The sequence below is a fragment of the Anguilla rostrata genome, chromosome 12 (assembly GCF_018555375.3).
Source record: "Anguilla rostrata isolate EN2019 chromosome 12, ASM1855537v3, whole genome shotgun sequence".
Lineage (NCBI taxonomy): Eukaryota > Metazoa > Chordata > Actinopteri > Anguilliformes > Anguillidae > Anguilla > Anguilla rostrata.
Window position 1 is genome coordinate 36,065,916 of NC_057944.1, and position 22,578 is coordinate 36,088,493.

Genomic DNA, 22,578 nt, shown 5'->3' on the forward strand with positions numbered 1-22,578 from the left:
TTCCATCAGGCTCCACCTGCCCCCTCCCCCTCCCCCTCCCCCCCACACACAGCTGCCCGCGGGTTTACCTTGCACCTCCAGGTAGGCCTTCCACGACGCCTCACCGCTGGGGGTGGAGGCGATGCAGGTGTACATGCCTGTGTCTCCCAGCTGTGAGAGAAAGAGAGAGAGAGGGGGTGAGGGGGGGGGGAGAGGGAGAGAGAGTGAGAGAGTTAGAGAGAGAGAGAGACAGAGACAGAGAGAGAGAGAGAGAGAGAGAGAGAGAGTGAGACAGAGAAGGAAGAGATATGGATGAGAGAGAAACAGAAAATGAGAGAGAAGAAAGACAAAATGGCTGAGCACGCCCCCACATACGATCTGACACGTGCAGCACATGGATCAGCCCAAACCCTGACAGCCTCCTCTCCTCCCTCACCCCGTTCTGTACACCCGTCCTCCCCCATCACCCGTCCTCCCTTCCCCATAATGCCACGCCATCACTCTCCCAAAAACGGAGGAGGGTAGAAAAAGAGAAAAGGCCAAGCGGGGGGGGGTTCTCCCAGTCAAACGGAAGGGAGGTGAACGGAAAGGGGACTAATTGGGAACCTACCCCTGTGATAATAAACTCCACCCCTGCCAAAATCCCAAAATCCCTGTGGGGAGACACGCTTCCTCCATGCTCACGCAGGGAACATGGTGACAAGCTCCACAGGACGTGTGTGGGCGTATGTCACTGACACAAACGTGCTGCGTGCGCGTGTTTGTGTTCTTGTGAGAGGATAAATGTGTGCGAGCATGTGTGTGTGTGTGTGAGTGCGAGTGTGTGTGTATGTGTGTGCGTGTGTGAGTGCGCGTGCGTGCATGTGTATGTGTGTGCGTGTGTGAGTGCGTGCATGCATGAGTGTGTGTGTGTGTGTACCTCAGGAAATAGGAGGATCTGATGGCCAACACTTAAAAGATGTTTGAGAACAAAGGAGTGAAACCCATCATCTGCAAAGCTACGGGTAAATAAATGTATGACACGTTTAAAGTTGGAGGCGTTGATGGGGGGTTGGTTAAAAATAAACAAAGACAAAAGCAAACGCTGAAATTCGGCAGCAGTGCAGCCTGCCGTATGCGGTAGAGAAGTGACGGCTTCATTAATTCAGTGGCCTGAGGAGAAGTGGGTTTGGCCGAGACGCTTCCCTCAATAGCCACTGTTTCCACCGAGGGGGGAAATCAGGGGAGGCCTGTCAACACGCAACACGTCTGTGTTAATTAAAACACGGGACTGGCGGCGCGGGCTGACGTGCCCTCTGACCCCTGCCTCTGAGGGGGGGGGGTCCGACTCCCCATCTGGGAAACGGCGAGCCCAAACCCCCCCCCCCCCCCCCACCACGCACTCTCCTCAGCAGTGTGTTCGACTTCACACGGCTCCTGAGTGACAGCAGTAGAGCGTGTTTGACTCAACGCGACGCGAGCACGCTCTCAGCCCGAGGGCATGATTGACAGCTCGCTGAAGACTGAGGCCTTCTTCCGTGATCAGCTGACTTCCTGCGCGACGGGGAGAAAGGCTCCACTCTTCAGCCTCAGCAGACAGTCAGGAGGAGAATCAAACAAAATTTAAAAAAAAAATCAGTGCTCAGAGAATCACTTCCTTACATCAGAGAAACTTGGCCGTGTTCTTGATTAAAATCCTGAGGGTGGAAATTAAGGTAATTTGCTTAAGAAAGCCTAGCAAAATGGCAGACGGAATTTCCATGGAAATCATATTCACATGCATAATTGCAAATCTTATTTAGAAAACAGTGAAGGTTTTATACTTGATTCCTTTAGGGTTTAAAATTCCATCACCCTGCACCAGTTTATAAACAAATATTTAATTGTTTTTGTGTGACAATGAAAAAAAAAAAAGGTTTCAAGTGATTTTCCTGCATTGCAGCCCAAAGCAAGATTTCTTCGAAAGCAAGAAATCGTAACAACACTGACCGGGTTGATGACATTTAATTAGATGAATCACATTAAATTTCTACAAACTTACGCTGGTGCCCCGAGAGGCTGGAGTGTGAGGTTCGGCATCCTAGCGGATGCTGAGCAGCCATAAGGGCACTGGAACAGTGAGCTCGGAACAGCCCCACGAAAGGGCGCGGACTTTCACGTGTGATTATCTCCCACAATGCAAATTCAGAATATCCATATTTTTTCCCGTGATTTTTCGAAACGTGTTTGGGTAAATGGAAATTTTTACGAAGAAGGGGTAAGTCAACATTTTAAAGGAAACCCTGACATTTACACTCCTTTCGGATTCAAACAGTTAAGCTCAAGACAATTCTCTGGTACACTATCCACGTCTAAATCCTTTACTTTTTTGGTAAATATCATAAAACAGTAAATATTATACAACAGGATGCAAAGATCATCTGCAGTACTGCGCATTTCAGGGATCTTCCAGGATTATCGAGACCATTATTAATATTTAATACTCAGGGCATTTTTTATGAATGGAACATCCTTTAAGCTGTCCACTCCCAGGGGAAATGAGCATGCTACTACTCAGCCAGGGCAAATGGGGCATGGTGTTGGGCTGCCAGTGAGGTGGGTTATAGCCGACCCACAGGGAATCGCATATACATTATTCACATACAGACATACACACTGTGTTCAAAGATCTACCCCCGAGAGGAGGGCTCCATCAAGTGATTCCACTCGAAAAAAATTGATTTCACACAGAGGCTGTTGTGGATTACTCTGACTCGCAAGCCGTTCTCACTCACACACAAGTGGAACCTGGCCAGTTGATATGCGGTATTCGCAAAAGATGAAACCAAACAATCCAAACCGACATTTCTGAGGAATGTGCAGGAGACGGACCGCGATTGGACCGTCCACCAGGAGCAACGGAAAGCAGCGGTTTTTGTTGAATCCGTGAATTTAGCACGTTAGCGCCAGATTAGCACGTTGTTTACTGAGGGCCGCTTTCGTACTCTCTCCGTGGCCCCTACCTTGGCGTAGCGGATCTGCAGTCCACCCGCGTCCAGCTGCTTGATTCGGGAGTCGTGGGTGGACACCAGCACCCCATCCTTCCTCCACAGGATGGTGGGGGCGGGGTTCCCGGTCGCTAGGCAACTCAGGACCACGGTCCCGTCCACGGAAACGGTCTGGTTGGTCGGGCCCTGCCGGACCACTGGCGGCGGGCGGTCTGACACCACTGCGGACAGACAGACGGACGGACAAAAACAGAGAAGTGTGAAAATGGACAGAGGAGAGAGACTGAGATACAAAAGAAGCGGGGGAGGAAGGATATGGTAGGTAGCATGGAAGGTGAAAAGAACACAAAAAACAGCAGTAGTGAAGGAAATGCACGTGGGGGAAAGCGTAGAACGAGGAAATTTAAAAACACCTTTATTTCAACAACAAAGTCATGATCGCTCAGTCAAGATAGCCAAATCATCTTCACACGGTTTTCTAATAAACACACAGCGATACTGCACTACACTATATTAAAACCATGGCGAGAGAATGAGAAGAGGCAGAGAGAAGGGTGTGGAGTGGGAAAATATATGAATGAAGAGTGAGAGAAGAGAGAGAGAGAGAGAGAGAAAGGAGAGCAAGACAGAGAGAGAGTGAATGCAATCAAATTTTCACAACTGGAAGCAATTTTCTAATCATTCAGCAGCAGGAGTTGACCTTAGCCAAACAAATGCAGCACAATTAAAAACGAAACACAGTCAAACACAAGCCTTCGCCTTCCCGAACCACACTCCTGTCACAAGCACAGAAAGGAGAATTTCCAATCAAAAAAATAAACCACACACAGACACACACTGGTAATAACCGGGAGGCAGAGAACGCACTCTGTGTGAATAACAGACGCCAGCACCCCTCCCCTCTCCTCCTCCTGCTCCAGGAGCTCCAGCCAGGAGACCGGAGGAGTGCGGAGGAGCGCGGAGGAGGAGGGAGGAGCGCCGCGTAGATTAAATTAAACGCTTTTTACGCGACCGTCTCGCTTTCATTAAGTGCGGAGTGGAGAACATCGGCCACAGCGTCTCCCCGCTACCGGCAGATTTACTGTTACCGTTACCGACAACCAAACGCTGCCTTTGTGCTCTGCAAAAAAAAAAAAAGAAAAAGAGGCAGGGCTTGCCGTAATAAAATGTAAAATCCCCGAGTAGCAGGTGCGCGTATGTAGGTGCGTGTGCGTCGCCTGCGTATCGAGAGGACAGATAAGCGCTAGCGCGAGCGCCGCCGCCGCGCGTCTCTGTGGAGTCGGGCGATGGTGTAATTACCTGTACATCACCGCCGTGACCCGCAATTACCAATCTGCCTGCGGGGTGGGGGAGGAGGAGGAGCCTACATCCCCCCCCGCCGTAATAACTGTTCTCTATTTATCAGTCCCTTCCAGAACACTCTGCTGAGGGCGACATCTGGTTCCAACACTAACTAACCTGGAAGGATGCGGGGGGGGGGGGGGCTTTTCAGTGAAATATTTGTGGGGGGAGTGGGGTTGGGGTTGGGCGATAATTGAGGGGCAAGTGGGTTATTGGAATTTGAAGAAAAGAAGACGGGGTGGGGGTGGGGGGGGGGGGGGAAGCAACCTTATGTTCAGTAACTATGGGAACGGACGGTGGGGGCAGGGCTTGCCGACGACAGTTCAGCGCATCGATTCAAACAACAATTAGCAGCTAGACCCCGGTCTCACCACGGACGCGGGGGACAAAAACACGCCCAGCACAAAATACAGCCAGCCAGCCAACCAGCCAGCCAGCCAGCCAGCCAGCCAGCCAGCCAGCCAGCCAGCCAGCCAGCCAGCCAACCAGCCAACCAGCCAACCAGCCAGCCAGCCAGCCAGCCAGCCAGCCAGCCAGCCAGCCAGCCAGCCAGCCAGCCAGAAAGGAACCAAGCCGGTCTGCACACACCAGCCCTGTCCCCTCCTCTACAGGAAAGGATCAGCTCTCCAGCTCGCAATATTTAACTAATCGAAAGCAGATCAGGTTCCACTGCACCGCTGTTACAAGTCCAGGCTCCGGTACCAACCTCCTGGAATCTGCGCGACAGTAACTCCCTGCGCATGCGGGAAACCTTGGATACGCTCAGCGGACAGACGCAGGACGCTGCGGTGGCAACACCACAGGCGGGCCTATCCGTCTTCTCCGCACCGATATTCGACATAATTCCCGCGAACTGAGATCAGGCCGGGGCTAAAATAAGCACAGGCCCACTGGGATCCCCCTGTGTAAGAGCCTCCCTGTATGTCTAGTGCGAAGGTTTTTCCTGCATTCCTGTAGATAATTCTACACTGAAGGTCGAATTCCCTCACAGAGGAGCTCATGCATGTATATATATATATATATATTCTTTCTTTTTGTGATGCGTTCTATCCCGGTCGGCAGGACAGTATAATGGGTAAAGAACCTTGTGACCTAAACGTCACAGGTTCAATTCCCAGGTACTGCCGTCGTACCCTTGGGCAAGGCACTTAACCTGCATTGCTCCAGTATATATCCAGCTGTGTAAATGGACGCAATGTATGAGTTTCTCTGGATGAGAACGTCTGTGGAGGCCGCTCCTCACCGTCGGTGACCTCCAGCAGGGCCTTGGTGATGACGCTGCCCGCGATGTTGAGGGCCTGGCAGCTGTAGTAGCCCACGTCCGCGTGCTCCACGTCGGTGATGGTGAGGTCGCCCGTCTGGGAGACGGAGAAGCGGCTGGACGGCTGGGGCGGCTGGTTGGAAAATAGCAGGCTCTGGAGGAGGAAGACGAGAGAGAGAGAGATACTGAAAAAAGCAGGTTCTGGAGGAGGTAAACGAGAGAGAGAGAGAGAGAGAGAAACTGAAAACAGCAGGTTCTGGAGGATGAAAACGAGAGAGAGAGAGAGAAAGAAACTGAAAAAAGCAGGTTCTGGAGGAAAACGAGAGAGAGAGAGGGAGAGAGAGAGAGAGAGAGAGAGAGAGAAACAAGAGCTGCAGAGCTACAGGGAGAGCGAGACTAAATCTGACTGACTGACTGACAGACTGACTCACTGACAGACCAGCTAGCCGGCCAGACAGTGATTGGTGGTTTGTTCAAATGTCATGTGCACCCTGGATAATACAGTAATAATAAGGAACAGCTCGTAGGCTGCAGAGGTGGGACAGTGGTGTAATAAAACCAAAATTAAAGTGCTTCAGTTCAACTCCACGATCTCTTAGCAGGACATTTGAAGGAGATCTGGCAGGAGCGGTAAGAGGCAGTCCGCAGAGATGTAAAAAATAAATTAAAAAAAGCACATCTGTCCTCAGCTCTTTATGTGAGAGTATTTAAAAAAAGCACACGACTTGCTCTGGAGATTTCCTTTTTTCATTCATCTTGACATTTTTCTGTAATCACACTTCTCAATGCCCTCCGCGGTCTGCGTTTTTATGCCTTTACGGTGTGAGATCACAAGTATGCGATTGGAGGGCTCTTAACTGAACATTCTAATGCTGGTGTCACAATCACCGCCGGTAACACAAAGCAACGGAGTTCTAGAACACAGACTTTAGAATTTAGAAAAAAAGGTTCCAAGGCAAAATGCTGTTCTGTCCTGTTATTAACTCAGACGAGCTGTGTGACTGACAGTGAAATGGAAGGAGCTGAGGGGGCTGGGTCCTGGAGTGCCTTCCTCTGCTCCACCAAGTGCCTTCATTTCTGTGTGTTACAGAAGTGCTGCTCACCTGCCACCAACAGGTTTGGCAGTACGGAAGCACAGCTGCACATGGTTAATCACAGACAGAGAGAGAGACTGCTAGACAGACAGACACACAAACACACACAGAGACAAAGACAGGCAGGCAGGCAAACAGACAGACAGACACACACAGACAAAGTCAGGCAGGCAGGCAAACAGACAAACAGACATACAGATAGACACACATAAACATACACACGCACACCAGCACACATGCCCACACACACATCTGCACATGCGCACACGCACACACACCCACACACACACACACGCACACACACACACACACACATATGCATGCACACATACACTCACACACACACTCACACACACACACACACACACACTCACCAGGCTGCCCTCTCTCTGCCAGAATATGGCAGGTTGGGGGTTTCCTGTAGCCCCGCACTGGAAGGTGACCGTGCGTCCCACAGCCACCACCTGATTTCGGGGGCGCACCACAAACGCGGGGGGCTCTGTCGGTTCCACAGGAGGAGGGAGTCAGTTTGATCACAGTGGAAAAATAAAATACACGGATATGACAATAAGAACGATAGCACTATATTCAAGGGTCAGTGATGTCATTAGAAAAAAAAAAAACTTGAAGACATGGATTATATATTTAAACCTGGGGGAGATTACACATACACACTTTTAAGTTTACAAATGGGTTGCCTAAATAAACAGTGTTAAAACGATATTTAATGCTGTACTTTGACACAGGGTAATACAAACTGAAATAATGAATAGGAGAAAAAAGGTTGTGACCCCTGCTTGTCCTCATCTTAATCAGCTAGGACATGGCCCAATAAAATTAACATTGAAAAGGAGGATACATTCTAAAAACAATTCTGGAAAACAATATCTTTGTTCTTCACAAGAATGACAACTGAAATAAAATAACTCAGAAATCCAACACATAAATACAGCTCTTGTCTCAATGTGTTACTATAGCCAAACAAAGATCCAACTCCATGCTCCAGCTACCACCCCCTATCTTGCATCAACACTGACCTCAAAACTATCCATGAAGAATTGGCCACTTGAATCGAAAAGGTAAGCCCACTACGTATCCACTGGGATCAAACTGGTTTTATTAAAAGAGGACAGTCATCAAATAACATGCAGAGTTTATTCCAATGAATACATTTCTCAAAACTAAACAATTTAAAAACAATAATGACATCTCTCGACACAGAAAAAGGCTTTGACAAAGTAAACTGGAAATTCTTATTAGCAAATTTACCTAAATTTGATTTTAGAAATTTATATACTGGATAAGGGTACTTACCCAGTGACACAATCCAGTGGCTACAGCCACTACTAAATGAATAACATCACAGAATTTCACACCTGATCAATTCCGGTATCCAAACTTCTAATAATAATCACACGAAAAGCCTATATACAGGAGACACATTGTTAGACTTACTGTACGATCCACTATACTCCTTACGAGGAACCATCAAACTCATAAATACATTCTCCATCATATCGGATTATTTCACTAACCGGTCCAAATATACAATATTACTGCTAGTGAAGACGGCTGGAATGCTGAAGCAACAAATACAGCCCTCTCCTTCTCCGCTGGCAATATCAAATATCCAGGGATCGATATTTTCCACCAAGCTGTCAGAGCCATTCCAGCTAAATTTCACTCCACTTACAAAAACAAGAGAAGATGACCTTAACTGGTGGATGAACACACCACTCTCATCAACAGGAAGAATAGCAGTAATCAAAATGAAAATCCTTCCTACGATGATTCCATCTGAACCCACCGCCGCCTGGTTTAAATGATTAGATTCCACAAAATAAGAAGCCATGGATCAAATCGACAACTTAACAAAAAAAAAAAAAAAAAAAAACAGAAATCAGTTAGCATGAATTCAATGCATATGCAAAAGCAATCTTCTTCCAACGTCTGTTGAAATGTGCAGGCTATTTGTCCAAAGATAAAATGTGAGTATAATTTTTTTTTGACACATAAATCAACAAAAACTGGGGGGAAAAAGGAGAGAGAAAAGTCTAATCTAATTAAATGATGGAGCTTTACCTTGGGAGGCTCAGCACGAGCATTCTTTGTTTTTTACCCATTAAATTCCTTTTGTCGCCGTTGCCCGTGACAACGGAAACGAGTGTCGATTGGTGTGTGAAGGGAGATGATGGAAGGAGGATGATGGGGTTCTGACAACTTCCTGTCGCTGTCAGGGCGGTGTTATGGGTGACGAATGACATTTCAACTTACCAGACACGACTAAAAAAAGAAAAGCACAAAAACACAAAAAAGCAACAGATGAATAAACAATAAATTACCGATGGCGCATAAAAAACAGACGCAAAGTAGGGGAGGGTGTACACCTGGGACAGGCACCACAGTGATGCGCATGGGAAAATTAATGTCAGGCTTTGTCAGTGAATGAATGTGGCATACAGGGGAGGTGCTTCATCCAAACAATAAAAAACACAGCAGGCAACCTGGTACACTGTTAACATTGTGCAGGAATAAAAACACACTAGGGGTTATATACACAATTAGGTGATTATTGTGGGCTTCCACACAAAGAAAGCAAACAATGTGTATGAAATCTCTATTGGTGTACGTCCAAATCTACCTTCCTGACCATTTTCCTATAATGGGGACTCGCACATTTCCATTCAAATCTTTTTCCCAGGGACAACACAATGGCTTTGACCATTGAGAAGGACACAGAAGGACTAGAACAACACTTGGGTTTAATTGCCATGTCCACACACACACACACACACACTGAAGTGGGAAAACACAAGCATTTACCAACAACACGGCAGTCAAAACATCACCCTCGGTCTAGACGATGATCAAACCCCGTTCGCAAAAAAAACAAAAACAAAAAAAAATCCAATTTCTATGACTGAAAGGTTAGGGAGGGGAGGGTGGAGGTGACGAACTGACAAACCAGAGAGGTTTATAGTTACCGCGACTACAACGAACCCATTGAATCTTTTTAAGGCAGCGCAGCATGTATCAGGCAGGCCATAAAAACACAGGGAGAATGTTAACTGTCAGTCCTGGCCCATAAATCTCTCCCCCGACAAATCGCTCTCTTTATCTAATCTGTCTGGTTCAACGGTCGGCGTGGAAACATAAACGCCGTCAGTCAGCGTAATGACTCCGCCCCCCGCCCCCCCCCTTCCCCTCCCCCCCCCATCGGTCGCCACCTCAAACACAGCACACGGCTGTGTCTCGGAAAATAAAAACCTCTCCAATGTTACTGACCTAAAGTATTGACTCAAACACACACACATATATATACACACACACACACACAATCTAGCTGCACACACAGTTTTCATTGTACCTAAAAAAAAAAAATAATAATAATAATAAAAAAATCTCCCATTAAACCCGCCCCCCCCAGCGCCTTTTTCCCCAAGCCTCTAATTATGTAACCGTATCTCGCAAATTCAGCCCGGATTACAGCCCTAAGAAAGAAAACAAACCTTAACCCTGGCTGCATCTTTCTGATCCCCCTCAATCTCACAGGGGGGCAGAAGGAGTCTGCCGAGGCCAGTAGTGTTTGGGGTTGTTCAATTTCGAAGGGCGACCCATGCGCTGGGGGCGGGGGGGGGGGGGGCTGAGGGGCTACCCGCACAGAAGACTGCAGGGTAATTACCGGGGATTTGTTTTGCGAGGGCTGATAGGACCGTATCTGCCCGTCCCTCCCGGGCCGATCGCAGCAGCGGGGCACAATGCCCCCCCCCCCCCCCCTACCCCGTGGCTTTTTGTTTGAGTAATAAAGCGGGCTGCGGCACTGACAACGCGCCTCGCTACAAACGCTCTACCCTCAACCCCCTGTGCCGACAAACCGGTTACGCTGACAACACTGACGCATCAGCGTTAGTCGTTAAAGCAAAAATAAACAACACCGAAAGCAAACGCACAACAAACAAGACGTCTGCATCCCGTACACCTGTACTCGACAGGTAAGGAGGTCTGCAACCGCACAACAAACAAAACGTCTGCATCCTCTACACCTGTACTCGACAGGTAAGGAGGTCTTCGCTGCAATTCCATTCACCGGAATTTCCGTTGCTCTCGAATCCGTCGCAGCCGAATCGAGACAAAGCATCCGCAGGCTAAACAAACTGGTCAAAGGCAGAGAGCACGGGCCAGTTTGTCACGGATGGACTCCTACACGCGATCCACGCGTCCCCGTTCGTCTCTGTCTCTCTCATACAGCAGCACAGCTGCATGGCTGCAAATTCAGTGTCTGTGGATTCGCTGGTTTTTGGGCAAAACTACGGGACTGAATTCCAGAATGTTCCACCACGGCTGGTATTTCCTGGAAACTGTGCTTTTCAGCAGTGGCAGTAAATTTACATAAGATTTTATAGTTTTTTTTTAACTGTAAAATGGAAAAACTTTACTGCATACATGAGAGAGAGAGAGAGAGAGAGAGAGGTAAACCAAGACCAAGCTGGCAGCTTCTTTCTTCCACAAATGAAAAAAACGAAAGGTACTACAATAATGCATCTCAGTACTGATCTCGAAAGTGTATGCATATATGTATCAGTCTATGTGTCAGAGAGAATGAAAGGAGCAGGGAGAGAAAGAAGATTCAGTTCAGAATAAAAAAACAACAGAGAAAAAAAAAAAGAAAACAGATAAACTGGCAAAAACCTGCCCCTTCCATCCCAGACACTGAATTTGGGGGAGAACAGCTTGACTGAACCATTAAAGTCTGCGAGGGGCGACCTGTGACCGCCCCCCCCCCCCCCACAACCCCCCAACCCCCCCAACCCGTCTCTATTTTGGCAGCGCTGGCAAGTTCCATTCCCGCCTCTTTACATGCGTTGTTAGTAAGGCAGCTCTGGGGAATTCCTCCGCACTCCAATCTTTTTTTTTTAATTTTTTTTTTAACTGCAAATAAATCACACTAATACCGAAACCGCCAGCTGAAGTGAGGCCCGTTTTCCACACAGTAATCTTACGGGGGGGGTGGAAATGTCCGAGCCCTTTTTTCAGGAGACGCGGGTCCGTAGTCTGCAACGCGGTTTCGCTGAGGATTCCACGCCCCCCTGAAATTCCTCCGCAAACTCACCTATCAGGTCTGGCCCACAGGTGTTTTTTTTACGTGCAGCCATTTAACCTTAAAGGTGAAGGAAATAAGCGCACTTAGTGTGGATTTAACATTCCTTCGGGCTCCAGTGCGAGCACTGAGGCGGCGGGGTTCTGCTAGCGAACGGCGCAGCTCGCGAAAGGCGGGCTGTGGCGCGAGCGACTGTATTTCCACAGCGCGTCCCGGCACAGGACCCAAACGGCCTGATCCTAACGACATGTTTATGGGTCAAAAGGGGACGTGAAAGGCAGACGAAACACACGTGTTAGGGCCTAATTCAATGAACCGATCCCAAAGCCAGTGCTCGTAATACAAGCACGGGTGGGGGGGGGCGGGGGGGGTGGGGGGGGGAAGAATAACAGCCCCCGGGCCCTCCCTCACAAGGTCCGCGTTGTTCGCCGACCGGCCCCCGTCAGCCAGTCCGATGTGTGAAAAGGCTTTTGTGGACGTCGGCCGGAGTAGACGACGAACCAAATTCCTAATTATGTGCTCTGTGTAGATTTTGTTTGGTTTTTTTTGGGGGGGGGGAGTTATTACCCGTTCCGCAACAACATTAACCAGCAGGGGGCAGTGTGCTATTCCCACTCACAGAGCAAGGGGCGAGTCATTCGCTGATCAAACGATAGGTGGACTAATGGAGAAATGAGGGAATCACTGAATTAAGGGAAGGTCCCTGGAGTTGAAAATGCATTTTCTTATGTTTCACCCCCTTCCAAAAGAAAATAAAAAAAACTCAAGAACCTAAAAAGTTTTTTTTTTTTAAATGAGAAAAATTCACGACCAGATTGCCCAAAAATAATAATAATTGAACAAAACGGCGGAAATATTGGCTGGTGGAAATGAAGGACGGCGACATAATGAAGAGTTTTTAGATACGAGTAATTCATTTGAGACATGCTGGGGAGAATTTTGTTCTGTTTTGATTTCCAGGGTTGGAACTGCGAGGGTGTACCTTTTATCTGAGGAATAAAAGCTTCAATTATCCTATTTCCTGCTCCAATTGCGATGTTTAAATTCTCCCTTCCTTTTAAATTTGTGCTTTGGGTACAAAATGGAACATTCAGACACCTTCTATTGAATTCACCAAAAAAGAGTGAAGGTGGATTTTTCAAACTTCAAGCAGACATCAATTTTCTTAGGCAGGGTCCAAAACAAAACAAAAAGAATTTGCATACTACTGTTACTACTAAATAATAATAATAATAATAAGAAGAATTTATACACTGCTTTTATACACTTCCATGCATATATCTAAAGACAAGTTACATTGAGGGGCTGACTTATCTCAACCACCTTCAGTCTGAACCATTTATTTCAGGAACATCGCCTTCGATTAGAGGCTAGCGATCCCACCATATCTTTAAGAGGATATTTCCATAGCTGAGTTCCTCACACACAAGCTTTACCGTAAAACAGTAGATGGTATAAGTGTCCAGTTAAGTCATTCAGCATTGCAGTGTTACAGTACAACTTCACTGGGGGGGGGGGGGGGCAAAGATAAAAGCTTTCTGCACGCTAGTTTTCCCATCATGGTGGGAGTGAACAGAGACGGTTTCATTTTATTTGTTGTTGCCTGAGCCAATCGTATTGTGCCTGAGGCCAAACGCAGTCCCGAGAATAAATTTCTCCTTTGTATCTGACAGCGAGAGAAAATTGATACAATGCAATTTATTTCAACAGCACGTAAATACTGTTATTGTTCCGAATTCACAGCGGGCGACTGCTAAATTTTCCCATTTGAAATATCCCTCTTAATATTTACATAAACGTACTTCACTGCAACAATCAGGCAATCTGAAGTGAATTAGATTCAATTTGCGTGCGCTCGGGGAGGGAGAGACGGAGTAAGATGAGAGAGAGAGAGAGAGAGGGAGGGGGGAAAAACGGAGCGAGGGAAGGAGAAGGGTTGTGAAGGATGACATGCAGAGCGCTCGGAGGGAGGGATAATGAGGAGCCTTTGTCTCATTCTAATTCAGGAGGCTGTGCAGCGCTGGCAGGTACACGCTATTGAAAAGAAGAAAAAAAAATCCACAAAAACAGAAGAAAAAAAAAATGATCTTAACAGACTCCTTGTCTCAATCTCTTCATCTGATGCTGTCATCTCATTACAGCAATATTTCCAGAAGAGGGAACAAATTTGTCAGACAGCTCAGCATTATGTCTTATTTCCTCAGAAGACACAAATAACAATAAAATATATTAAAAATCAGGTGCTCAGTCGGTGAAAGGCTGTCAAGTCAACCAATCACGGTTTGGTTGACTTGACTACCCTTCCCTCCCTCTCTCTCCTCTACCCTTTCCTCCCTCTCTCTCCACTACCCTTCCCTCCCTCTCTCTCCTCTACCCTCTCCTCTCCCTCTCCTCCCCCCCCCCTCCTCTCCTTCTACCCTCTCTTCTACCTCTCCCTTCCTCTCATCTCTCTCTCTCTCCCTCCCTCTCTCTCCCTCTACACTTCCCTCTCCCTCTACTTCCTCCTCCTTCTTCTTCCTCTCCCTTTATCTCTCTCAAACCCTCCTCCTTCTCCCTACTCCCTCCCTCCTCCTCTCCCCTCTCTCTCTCTCTCTCTCTGCTAATAATATGGGGAGTCACGCCAGGTGAAGTGAGTTAGCGTGGAAGGAAAACAAAGAACGAAAAAAAGAAGGGGGGGTAGTAGAGGGTAAAGGGTAGAATGCAGATGCACTTCTGCTGTCTCTCCCTCCCTCCCTCCCTCCCCTCATTCAGGCCCTCAGTTACCCCGCTCTCCCTTCTCTTCCCCGGGCCCCGAAATTAAGAGTCTGTAATTAGAGACATGTCATTTCCTGGCGTGGGACGGAGGCCTGCTTGTCTTTAATTAGGCGGCTGCCTCCGTGACCACGGCTGTCCCTGCTCGGGGGGGGGGGTCACGAGGGGGCGGGGGGGAGCGGAGGAGATCTGCGGGGGAGGGGCACTTCTGTCTGCACCACGCCTCACGTAACCTCAATTAAATTGAGTTAATCAGGCCCTGAAATCGGAGGGCACAGGCTGGGCCTCGTCCCCGCCCATCAAATCCTACGGGGCGGGGACAACTCAGATCTCTTCGGCGCTAATGAGGGGGAGAGACGTGTCACTTCCTGTCACCTTTTGTCACTTCCTGTCTGGGTCCTTTTGTGGCTGAGTGGAATGAGACAGGGGGGCGGTACACACGTGTGGGTTGAGAGCTAAGTGGAGGCCAGTACATCAGTCATAATAATAATCAATATGGCAGACACTCGCTCAGTTTATCAGGCCGAGGAGGAGAGTCATACACATAAATATATTACACTAGCAACTCAAAAATGACAATAACAATAAAAAATAAAAACATTAAGCCCTTTTCCAAATTTCAGGGCCGTATTTTTTGTGAGGCTTTCACGTTTCTGCATCTAGATGTACTGAACACTGGCGCTCCCCGGCCTTCTCATTACGAGCAGCAGAATTAGCTTCGGAAGGCAGACGCAGATAGAGGCGGTCATGTGACCGTGTGATGCGGCTCAACAAAAGGAACTCGGGCGGGGGGGGGGGGGGGGGGGGGACGTCGCTGTGTTGAATGAATGAAGGAGTAATTGCACGGTTGCGCAGATGAAGGTAGATGGGGTGTCTGTCTGCGAGAGTCCTAATCGCTGGGGGGGGGGAGGGGGGGGGTTGGTGTTTTGGCGGACGATGGAGGAATTTAAATGCCCCGGCTATTTACTGCTCCCCAATGTCTGCGAGGGCTGACCTAATCTCACTCAGAGGGTTCACAACCCCCCACACCCCCCCCCCCCCACCCCCACCCTCCCAACAATCAATTGAGTGGATTCATGCTGGGTTTGGATTTGCAGGGCGTTAGATGGGAAGTTTAGCCCGGGCAGATTTAAGAAGCAAAAATAAATTCAATAGTGACTGAATTAATCCCCCTCTTTAAGAGCTCACAGGGGAGTTTCCCTGGCAACGCCAACATCTCGCCATCCTGACAGTGAACACCAACCCCAAAGCCCAAATCCTGGATCTACCTACAGATCCCCCCCAAGGACAAGGTACGCAACTGGATTTTGGTGTACTGCACTGCATGTTTCTGGACCTCCTACAATGTTCGTGGTCATACATCGCTCATGTTTTCTCATCCAATCCTACTTGTGCAGCCAAGCTAAGGAACCACAAGACATGATACACAACATCACCATCAAACCACAGAGTCCTCATTAAGTGAAGAGCTCACCGGAGACTGCGTCAACAAAACTAAGACTGCAACATTTTCATCCACCCAGCTATCTGCATTCTCTCACTCTTTCACACTTTCAGTATTTATGAAGTCAGTGTTCTCAGATCTCAGGACACACGGTATAACAGATTTGTGAAGGGGTAAATAACTGTGTGGAAAAGCTAAATTGCTTAAGACAGTCTAACAGTGGGAATGTGTGTAAAGGCAAACACAGGTTTATAAGGGAACACGGACGTGCATGAGGAGGTCAGGCCCTTAAAGGTGATGTGGAAGGCAGGGGCACAGGCGTGTGTGAAGGTGAATACAGGTGTGTAGACATCACTGCAGGTGTGTGAGGGGGGACTTTCAGTGCACCTCTAGGTGATCACTGTGGTAAAGGTGATAACTGGAGTATAAGGGCTCACACTAACGTGCGGAGGTGGTCACTGTGGTAAAGGTGAGGGCAGGTAATAGCAGGTGAGTCCTGGCGGGTCTTACCGCGTACGGTGAGGGTGGCAGACGCCTCGGCCTTGCCCACCATGTTCTCCGCCACGCAGGTGTAGGTGCCCACGTCGGCCGACGTCACGCGCCGCACCTTCAGTGTGTGGTCCTCCCGGATCTCGTACCTGGGGGAGCACAGCCGCACGCAGACGCAGGAGCGCCACAGCGTCACATCCTCGCACCCGCACACCGCTCAGCTTTAACCCGCCTACACAAGCCCCGTACAGAGACGGGTGCACAGGGCGGGTTGAGCGAGCACAGGTGAGTGAGCACAGGTAACCTAGCGCAGGTTAGTGAGCACAGGTGACCTAGCACAGGTGAGTGAGCACAGGTAACCTAGCACAGGTAACCTAACGCAGGTGAGCGAGCACAGGTAGGCGAGCACGGGTAACCTAGCGCAGGTGAGCAAGCACAGGTAACCTAGCGCAGGTACGTGAATGCAGGTGAGCTAGCGCAGGTGAGACACACCTCCCCTTGGGCAGATCCCCGTCCTCCTTCTTCCAGCGCACGGTGGGGACCGGGTCACCCCGAGCCTCACACCTGAACTCCACGCTCTCCTCCACCAGCACCACCTGACTGCTGGGCCTCTTCACAAAGCTGGGCCGCTCTGCAACCACACACACACACACGCACATGAGCACACACACACACACACACACACGCACACACACACACACACACACACACACAACACGCACATGAGCACACACACACACACACACACACACACACACGCACATGAGCACACACACACACACACACACACACACACACACACACACACGCACACACACACACGCACAAGAGCACACACACACACACACACACACACACACACGCACATGACACACACACACCACACACAACCACACACACACACACACACACACACACACGCACATGAGCACACACACGCACACACACACACACACACACACACACACACGCACATGAGCACACACACACACACACACACACACGCACATGAGCACGCACACACACACACACACACACACACACAGGACATCACTGCCCTGCTGCTCACTCACAGATGGCATCAGTGACACATGTCACAGCTATAACAGCACATGGGACAGTGTTTGAGGCACAGACGGACTCTCTATGGCGAGTTACTGCAGCTTCGGGCCTGTGGTGCAGGCAGGAGCCGCGGTTGCGAAACTCAAGCCTATTTAATATGAAGAGATCTGCAGCCACCCTCCCCTCTCCGGCCATTTCGGCTCAAATCCGGCTCAATTCCCTTATAGCAGAAACACACCGCACCAGGGCCTGTCCAAGAGGGAGCACTTACACAATATCCTAATTCCTGTAATGTGCTTTTTTCCCCTCCTCTAGTATTTGTTTTGTAACATTTCCCTGAGATAAAAAAAAAAATTCCACGGCTCTGCATGTTTTTTGACCTCAGTCTTAAATCTCTAAACAGAAATGACTTTCAAAAAAAAAAAAAAAGAAAAACTTTAATAAAAACTTTTTTCAGGGTCACTTGAGCTTGGTACACTCAAACGGGGAAATACAGTCTTGCATTAAAACAGACCCTGAAAGTCGTTATGAGTGAGCCGTTTCCTGTAATAAGTCTGTGCGGGAAATGTGCTGTTGGATCGTGTGACGGACTCCGCAGAGAGGGGAGGGGAGGGGAGGGAGGAGGAGCGGACAGCGATGAGGTCAGCGATGAGGTCAGCGGCCTCGTCGTCGTGGCAACTGAAGTGACGCTGAACAGCTGAACTGGGGGTGGGCCTCCACCTGGTGAAGGGGCTGGCTGTAGACAGTGGTGGGGGTGGGGGGGACCCTGCTGGGGTGGAGGAAAGGGGCGGCTAGGTTTCGTTAGCACGGCGCGGGACCTACCCAGCACCGTCAGCTCGGCGATCTCGCTCTCCCGCTCGCCCACCATGTTGGTCCCCACGCACACGTACTTCCCCGCGTCGCTCTTCCGGGCGTTGGTGATCATCAGCTTCCCGCCGCGGATCTGCAAGCGGAAACGGAGGGATGAGACGAGAGCAGCAGGGACCCGCAGAGGCCAGCGGAGAAATAGAAGAGCAAGAATCATCAGATACGTTCCTTTTCATCTACGTGCAGCAATGCAGGGAGAAGGCTGTAAAGGAGGACGAAAGATTGTGAGGCTTTAATAGCAACCAATCAAAAAAAAACAAAAGAAAGAAATAAAAATGTATAAATAAATACATAATTTTCTGCAGGGAATAGCAGGGGAAGCAGCCAGCATAATTTAGCCTGATGCAGTAAACTGTTTGCTGATTTCCAGCTGTTCCTCCGGCTTGGAGAACGCGAGAGTTTATTTCTCTCTGTCAATCACTTCCTTTCACCATTATACAAGGCACAGCTGGCATCGCTCGCTCAAACACGCACTGCTGCAGTACCTCCCATCTCCACGGGGGGCACTGCTCCATTTTACACCAACCTCAACTTGCGAAGTCACTGCTCAGCCCACAATAGGCCACCCTATGGCTACGGAAAGCAACATTAGCAAATAACGTCACCGATGCAGTCATCAATAGTGCTGAGCATGGAGCCCAATTAGAGAAATCAACGCTACATTCTGACACACTCAGTAAAGTGAGTTTAGTGTAGAAAGGGTCTTTAGTGCGGGTCACCGTCTGTTCCGGTTGTTGATTGGCTGTAATCTCGCAGGGGGGTCATTAGACGACAGGTGAGACTTTGGAGTATGGAGGCAAGCAGACCTGCAGCCACAACCTCTCTCATCTGAGAGCCCCTCCTGTCCCAGCCCCCCCCAGTCCCAGCACCCCCAGTCCCCGCCAGTCAGTCACTGCACGGTCGGAGACAATGGCCGTATGTACCCACTGATCCCCACGCTCCACAGAGGCTTAAAGGCCTAAATAAGCACGCTGGCCCACAATCCCACACACCGGTAACAGATACCCTAATTATAAAACCCACACACGGGTGGTGCGTCAGTGGGACAAGCGCTACGCATCGGGACAGCGCTACGCACCAAAACGCTAAGGACACCCCTGCCTTCTCCTCCCTCGGCTAATGTAGGTCAGAGATGTTACGTTACATTTATCTGCCAGACACTTTTATCCAAAGCGACGTAAGTGCAAGGTCATTAGAACAACTACAAAACACAGGTTCTATAAGGTACAGTACTCATTTTGTAACAGTTATTCATAGCCATGAACACATTAAGTCCAGTTCACACAGTGAACATTGATCTGACCTAACCTATGCTAAGTCAAACTAGGAGGCATTACAAGCTGCAAAATCAAGATAATGATACAAGGCACAATCAGTGCTGGCATTTAGCAGACGCTCTTATCCAGAGCGACTTACACAACTTCTCACACAGCATTTACATTGCATCCATTTGTACAGCTGGATATATATGCTGAAGCAATGCAGGTTAAGTACCTTGCTCAAGGGTACAACAACAGTGCCCTACTTGGGAATCGAACCTGTGACCTTTAGGGTGCATGACCAGGTCCTTACCCATTACACTGCACTGCCAGGTGTACCCGCTCTGCTACATGCTAACAGAGTCAGGCTCTGCATGGTCAAAATTCCATTTGTTTGACCTGGAAAAAAAAATCAATGCGGTGTCGGCATTGTAATTATCTCCACCAAAGACAGGGTACAGGGACTGCCCAGGTGAGGGCTTGACCAATGAAAATGGCTTATGAGAGGAGTGCAGGCCATACACACACACTGTAGTCCATCTGTGCTGGAGTGCTGACTCGACAGTGTGGACCCACATCACAGCTAAACAAGCTCCCTGGGACGCGGAGAGCCACCGACTGCCCTAATGAAACTGCCACACTGAGTGCTTGTATAATGTTCAGCCATGTAATAGACATTCATTAAATCGCACTTTTTTGAAAAGATCGAAAAAATATTGTTGGAGGCAGAAAATTATTTTTGAAAGACGGGTAGAGGTGCTTTCATTTTTGACCTCATAGCAAAGGTTAGGAAGGTTCCACTGTGTGTGTGTGTGTGTGTTTGTGGGTGTACGCATGTGCATATGCCTGTATGCTCGTATGTTCAAGAACGAATACGAGAGAGAGAGAGAGAGAGGGTGGGGAGGGAGAGAGAGATAGTCGGAGAGAGAGAGAGAGAGACAACGAGAGAGAGAGAAAGAGAGAGACACAGCGAGAGAGAGAGAGAGAGAGAGAGGGAGGGAAAGATAGATAGTCAGAGAGAAAGAGAGAGAGAGAGAGAGAGAGAGAGAGAGAGAGGGAGATATAATGGCTGCTCAGAAGAGGCTACTCTGCCAGTCCGCAGTGTGACAGACGGCATGAACAGGACTGTGTCCAGGAGGCTGGGTCTCTGTGCAGAACATCACCCCTCTGCACCAGACATATGCCACTCATGTAAAGAGCCACTGCGTCCTTCTGCCAACCGTACCACAGCACACTGCGTCTAAATAACATGTTTCAGTTATGGACTGAGGGAAAAAGGATGGGCCTCTAAAACAGCGGGAAGAAAGGGCACTTCACGTGCACCGTATTTTGTCGCAATGGAACTATAAATGCTTCAGGGAACATTTTCAAGCAATCGTTCAATTTTCAGCATTCCGTGCGTGGGATCCACACTTCCCTCCGAGAAGTGTGAAGAACCAAAACCGTATGGAATGCTTTAGAGAATGGGCCTGAGGTCAGTGGGCTGACCCAATCCCAGAATGCACCACATTCTCTACATTCTACATGATGACACCACTAAAGACACAGAACCTGTGGGAGGCTGCTTTTGTTTTCTGCCTTTCCAGATGCTAAGCTAAGCAGGGTCTATTGCAGCGTGTGGTCTCAGTGCATTATGGTGGAAACAAAAGATGTTTCTTGGACAAAGATGGTTCAATGTCTCCAATTTCATGGATCTCGCCTTTATTTTGTTCAGATTTATCTGCACAGAACATCTTCTCTTCTCTCCAGGACATGTGTTTCACTGTACTGGGTGTTAACTGAGCTTACTATCTGTTCAACACAGGGGTTACACAAACACTTCAGTTCTGCCCAGAGAGGAGAGAGCTCTGGTGTGTCATCACCTCATGTTTACACAAAGACAGGCAAGCGTAGCTGTCTCTCCCCCTGTGCCCAAACCTCATCCTGCCACCACAGACCGCTGTGTGCCAAAACCAGCACGGTGGGGGGGGGGGGGGAGTGGGGGGCTGAACAATCGCCCTCTTGCAGGGGAACAGGCGGGGGGGGGGGACGGGGACGGGGGGTCTGTCACTGAGGACAGAGGCCGCGTGTTTCAGCGCACCTCCATGGCCGGTTGGCGGGGACGTGGCCTAAACCAAACACTCACTGACACTCGCACTGGAGCCTACAGCCCGCGAGCACAAAGGAGCCCGACTTCTTTGAAGAGGACTCCTCAGGTGCTCCACGGGTTCTAGAACATTCCGGCTGCCCTTTGCAAGCACGTGCTTGCTGGAAGGGTTCGTTTCAAACTTCTAGCTTTTTTAAAAAGCAAATATAGATACAATGTACACGCACACAAGCACGCAAGCGCACAAATGCAAGCATGTATGCACGCAGGCAGGCAGGCAGGCAGGCAGGCAAACAGACACGCACGCACACGCTCATACAATTAGCGAGAGGACCTGCGCATACCCTTAGTGCGAATGTTCAGGCGGGAACGGTCTCTCTGTTCTTAATTTGCCCTCTTACCCTCGCTGCACTGACGGGCACGTTCTCCCCCACCCCCCCCTCCACTCCCCCCCACCCCCCCGAGCAGACAAAGGCGGGAATGCGCAGTACATAAACCAGAGAGCGCTGCCAGCGAGCTTAAAACACCAACCGCCACCACGTCCACCGGAGGTTTCACGCACCACCAAACAAAAATCACACATTAAGAAAAAAAACCGGGAAAAAAAAAAAACCCAGTCGTCCGCGGCGACGGCAGAGAGGAAGTTATTCGAACGGCGCTCAAAACTTAGCGGTTGCGCCGGAGCGCGCTCCGCTGCCTCCAGCCTGATTACGCTAACGGCTATCCGCGAGAAAGCGGCGCCGTAATTCACCCCGAACGGAGAGTCGGGGAGTTTATGGGCCAGAAAGAAAGGCGGCGTCCGTTTCGACCAATCGTCTCCTCTTACACTCCGACCGACGCGAGTGAACTGTGACTAACCCTCGGGAGAACACCGCGGCGTG

General features: G+C 49.3%; 1 protein-coding gene across 1 annotated transcript in view; it reads right to left on the minus strand.

Moving 5' to 3' along the window:
• robo1 (roundabout, axon guidance receptor, homolog 1 (Drosophila)) overlaps window positions 1-22,578 on the minus strand; it is a 434,162-nt gene that overhangs the window by 44,627 nt on the left and 366,957 nt on the right. Inside the window, exons 7-13 of the mRNA XM_064301511.1 lie at window positions 18,308-18,428; window positions 16,916-17,054; window positions 16,445-16,572; window positions 7,016-7,140; window positions 5,530-5,701; window positions 2,961-3,166; window positions 69-150 (exon numbers count right to left, since the gene is read on the minus strand). Of these exons, the coding sequence (XP_064157581.1) occupies window positions 69-150; window positions 2,961-3,166; window positions 5,530-5,701; window positions 7,016-7,140; window positions 16,445-16,572; window positions 16,916-17,054; window positions 18,308-18,428 (973 nt within the window). The remainder of the gene's footprint in view (window positions 1-68; window positions 151-2,960; window positions 3,167-5,529; window positions 5,702-7,015; window positions 7,141-16,444; window positions 16,573-16,915; window positions 17,055-18,307; window positions 18,429-22,578) is intronic.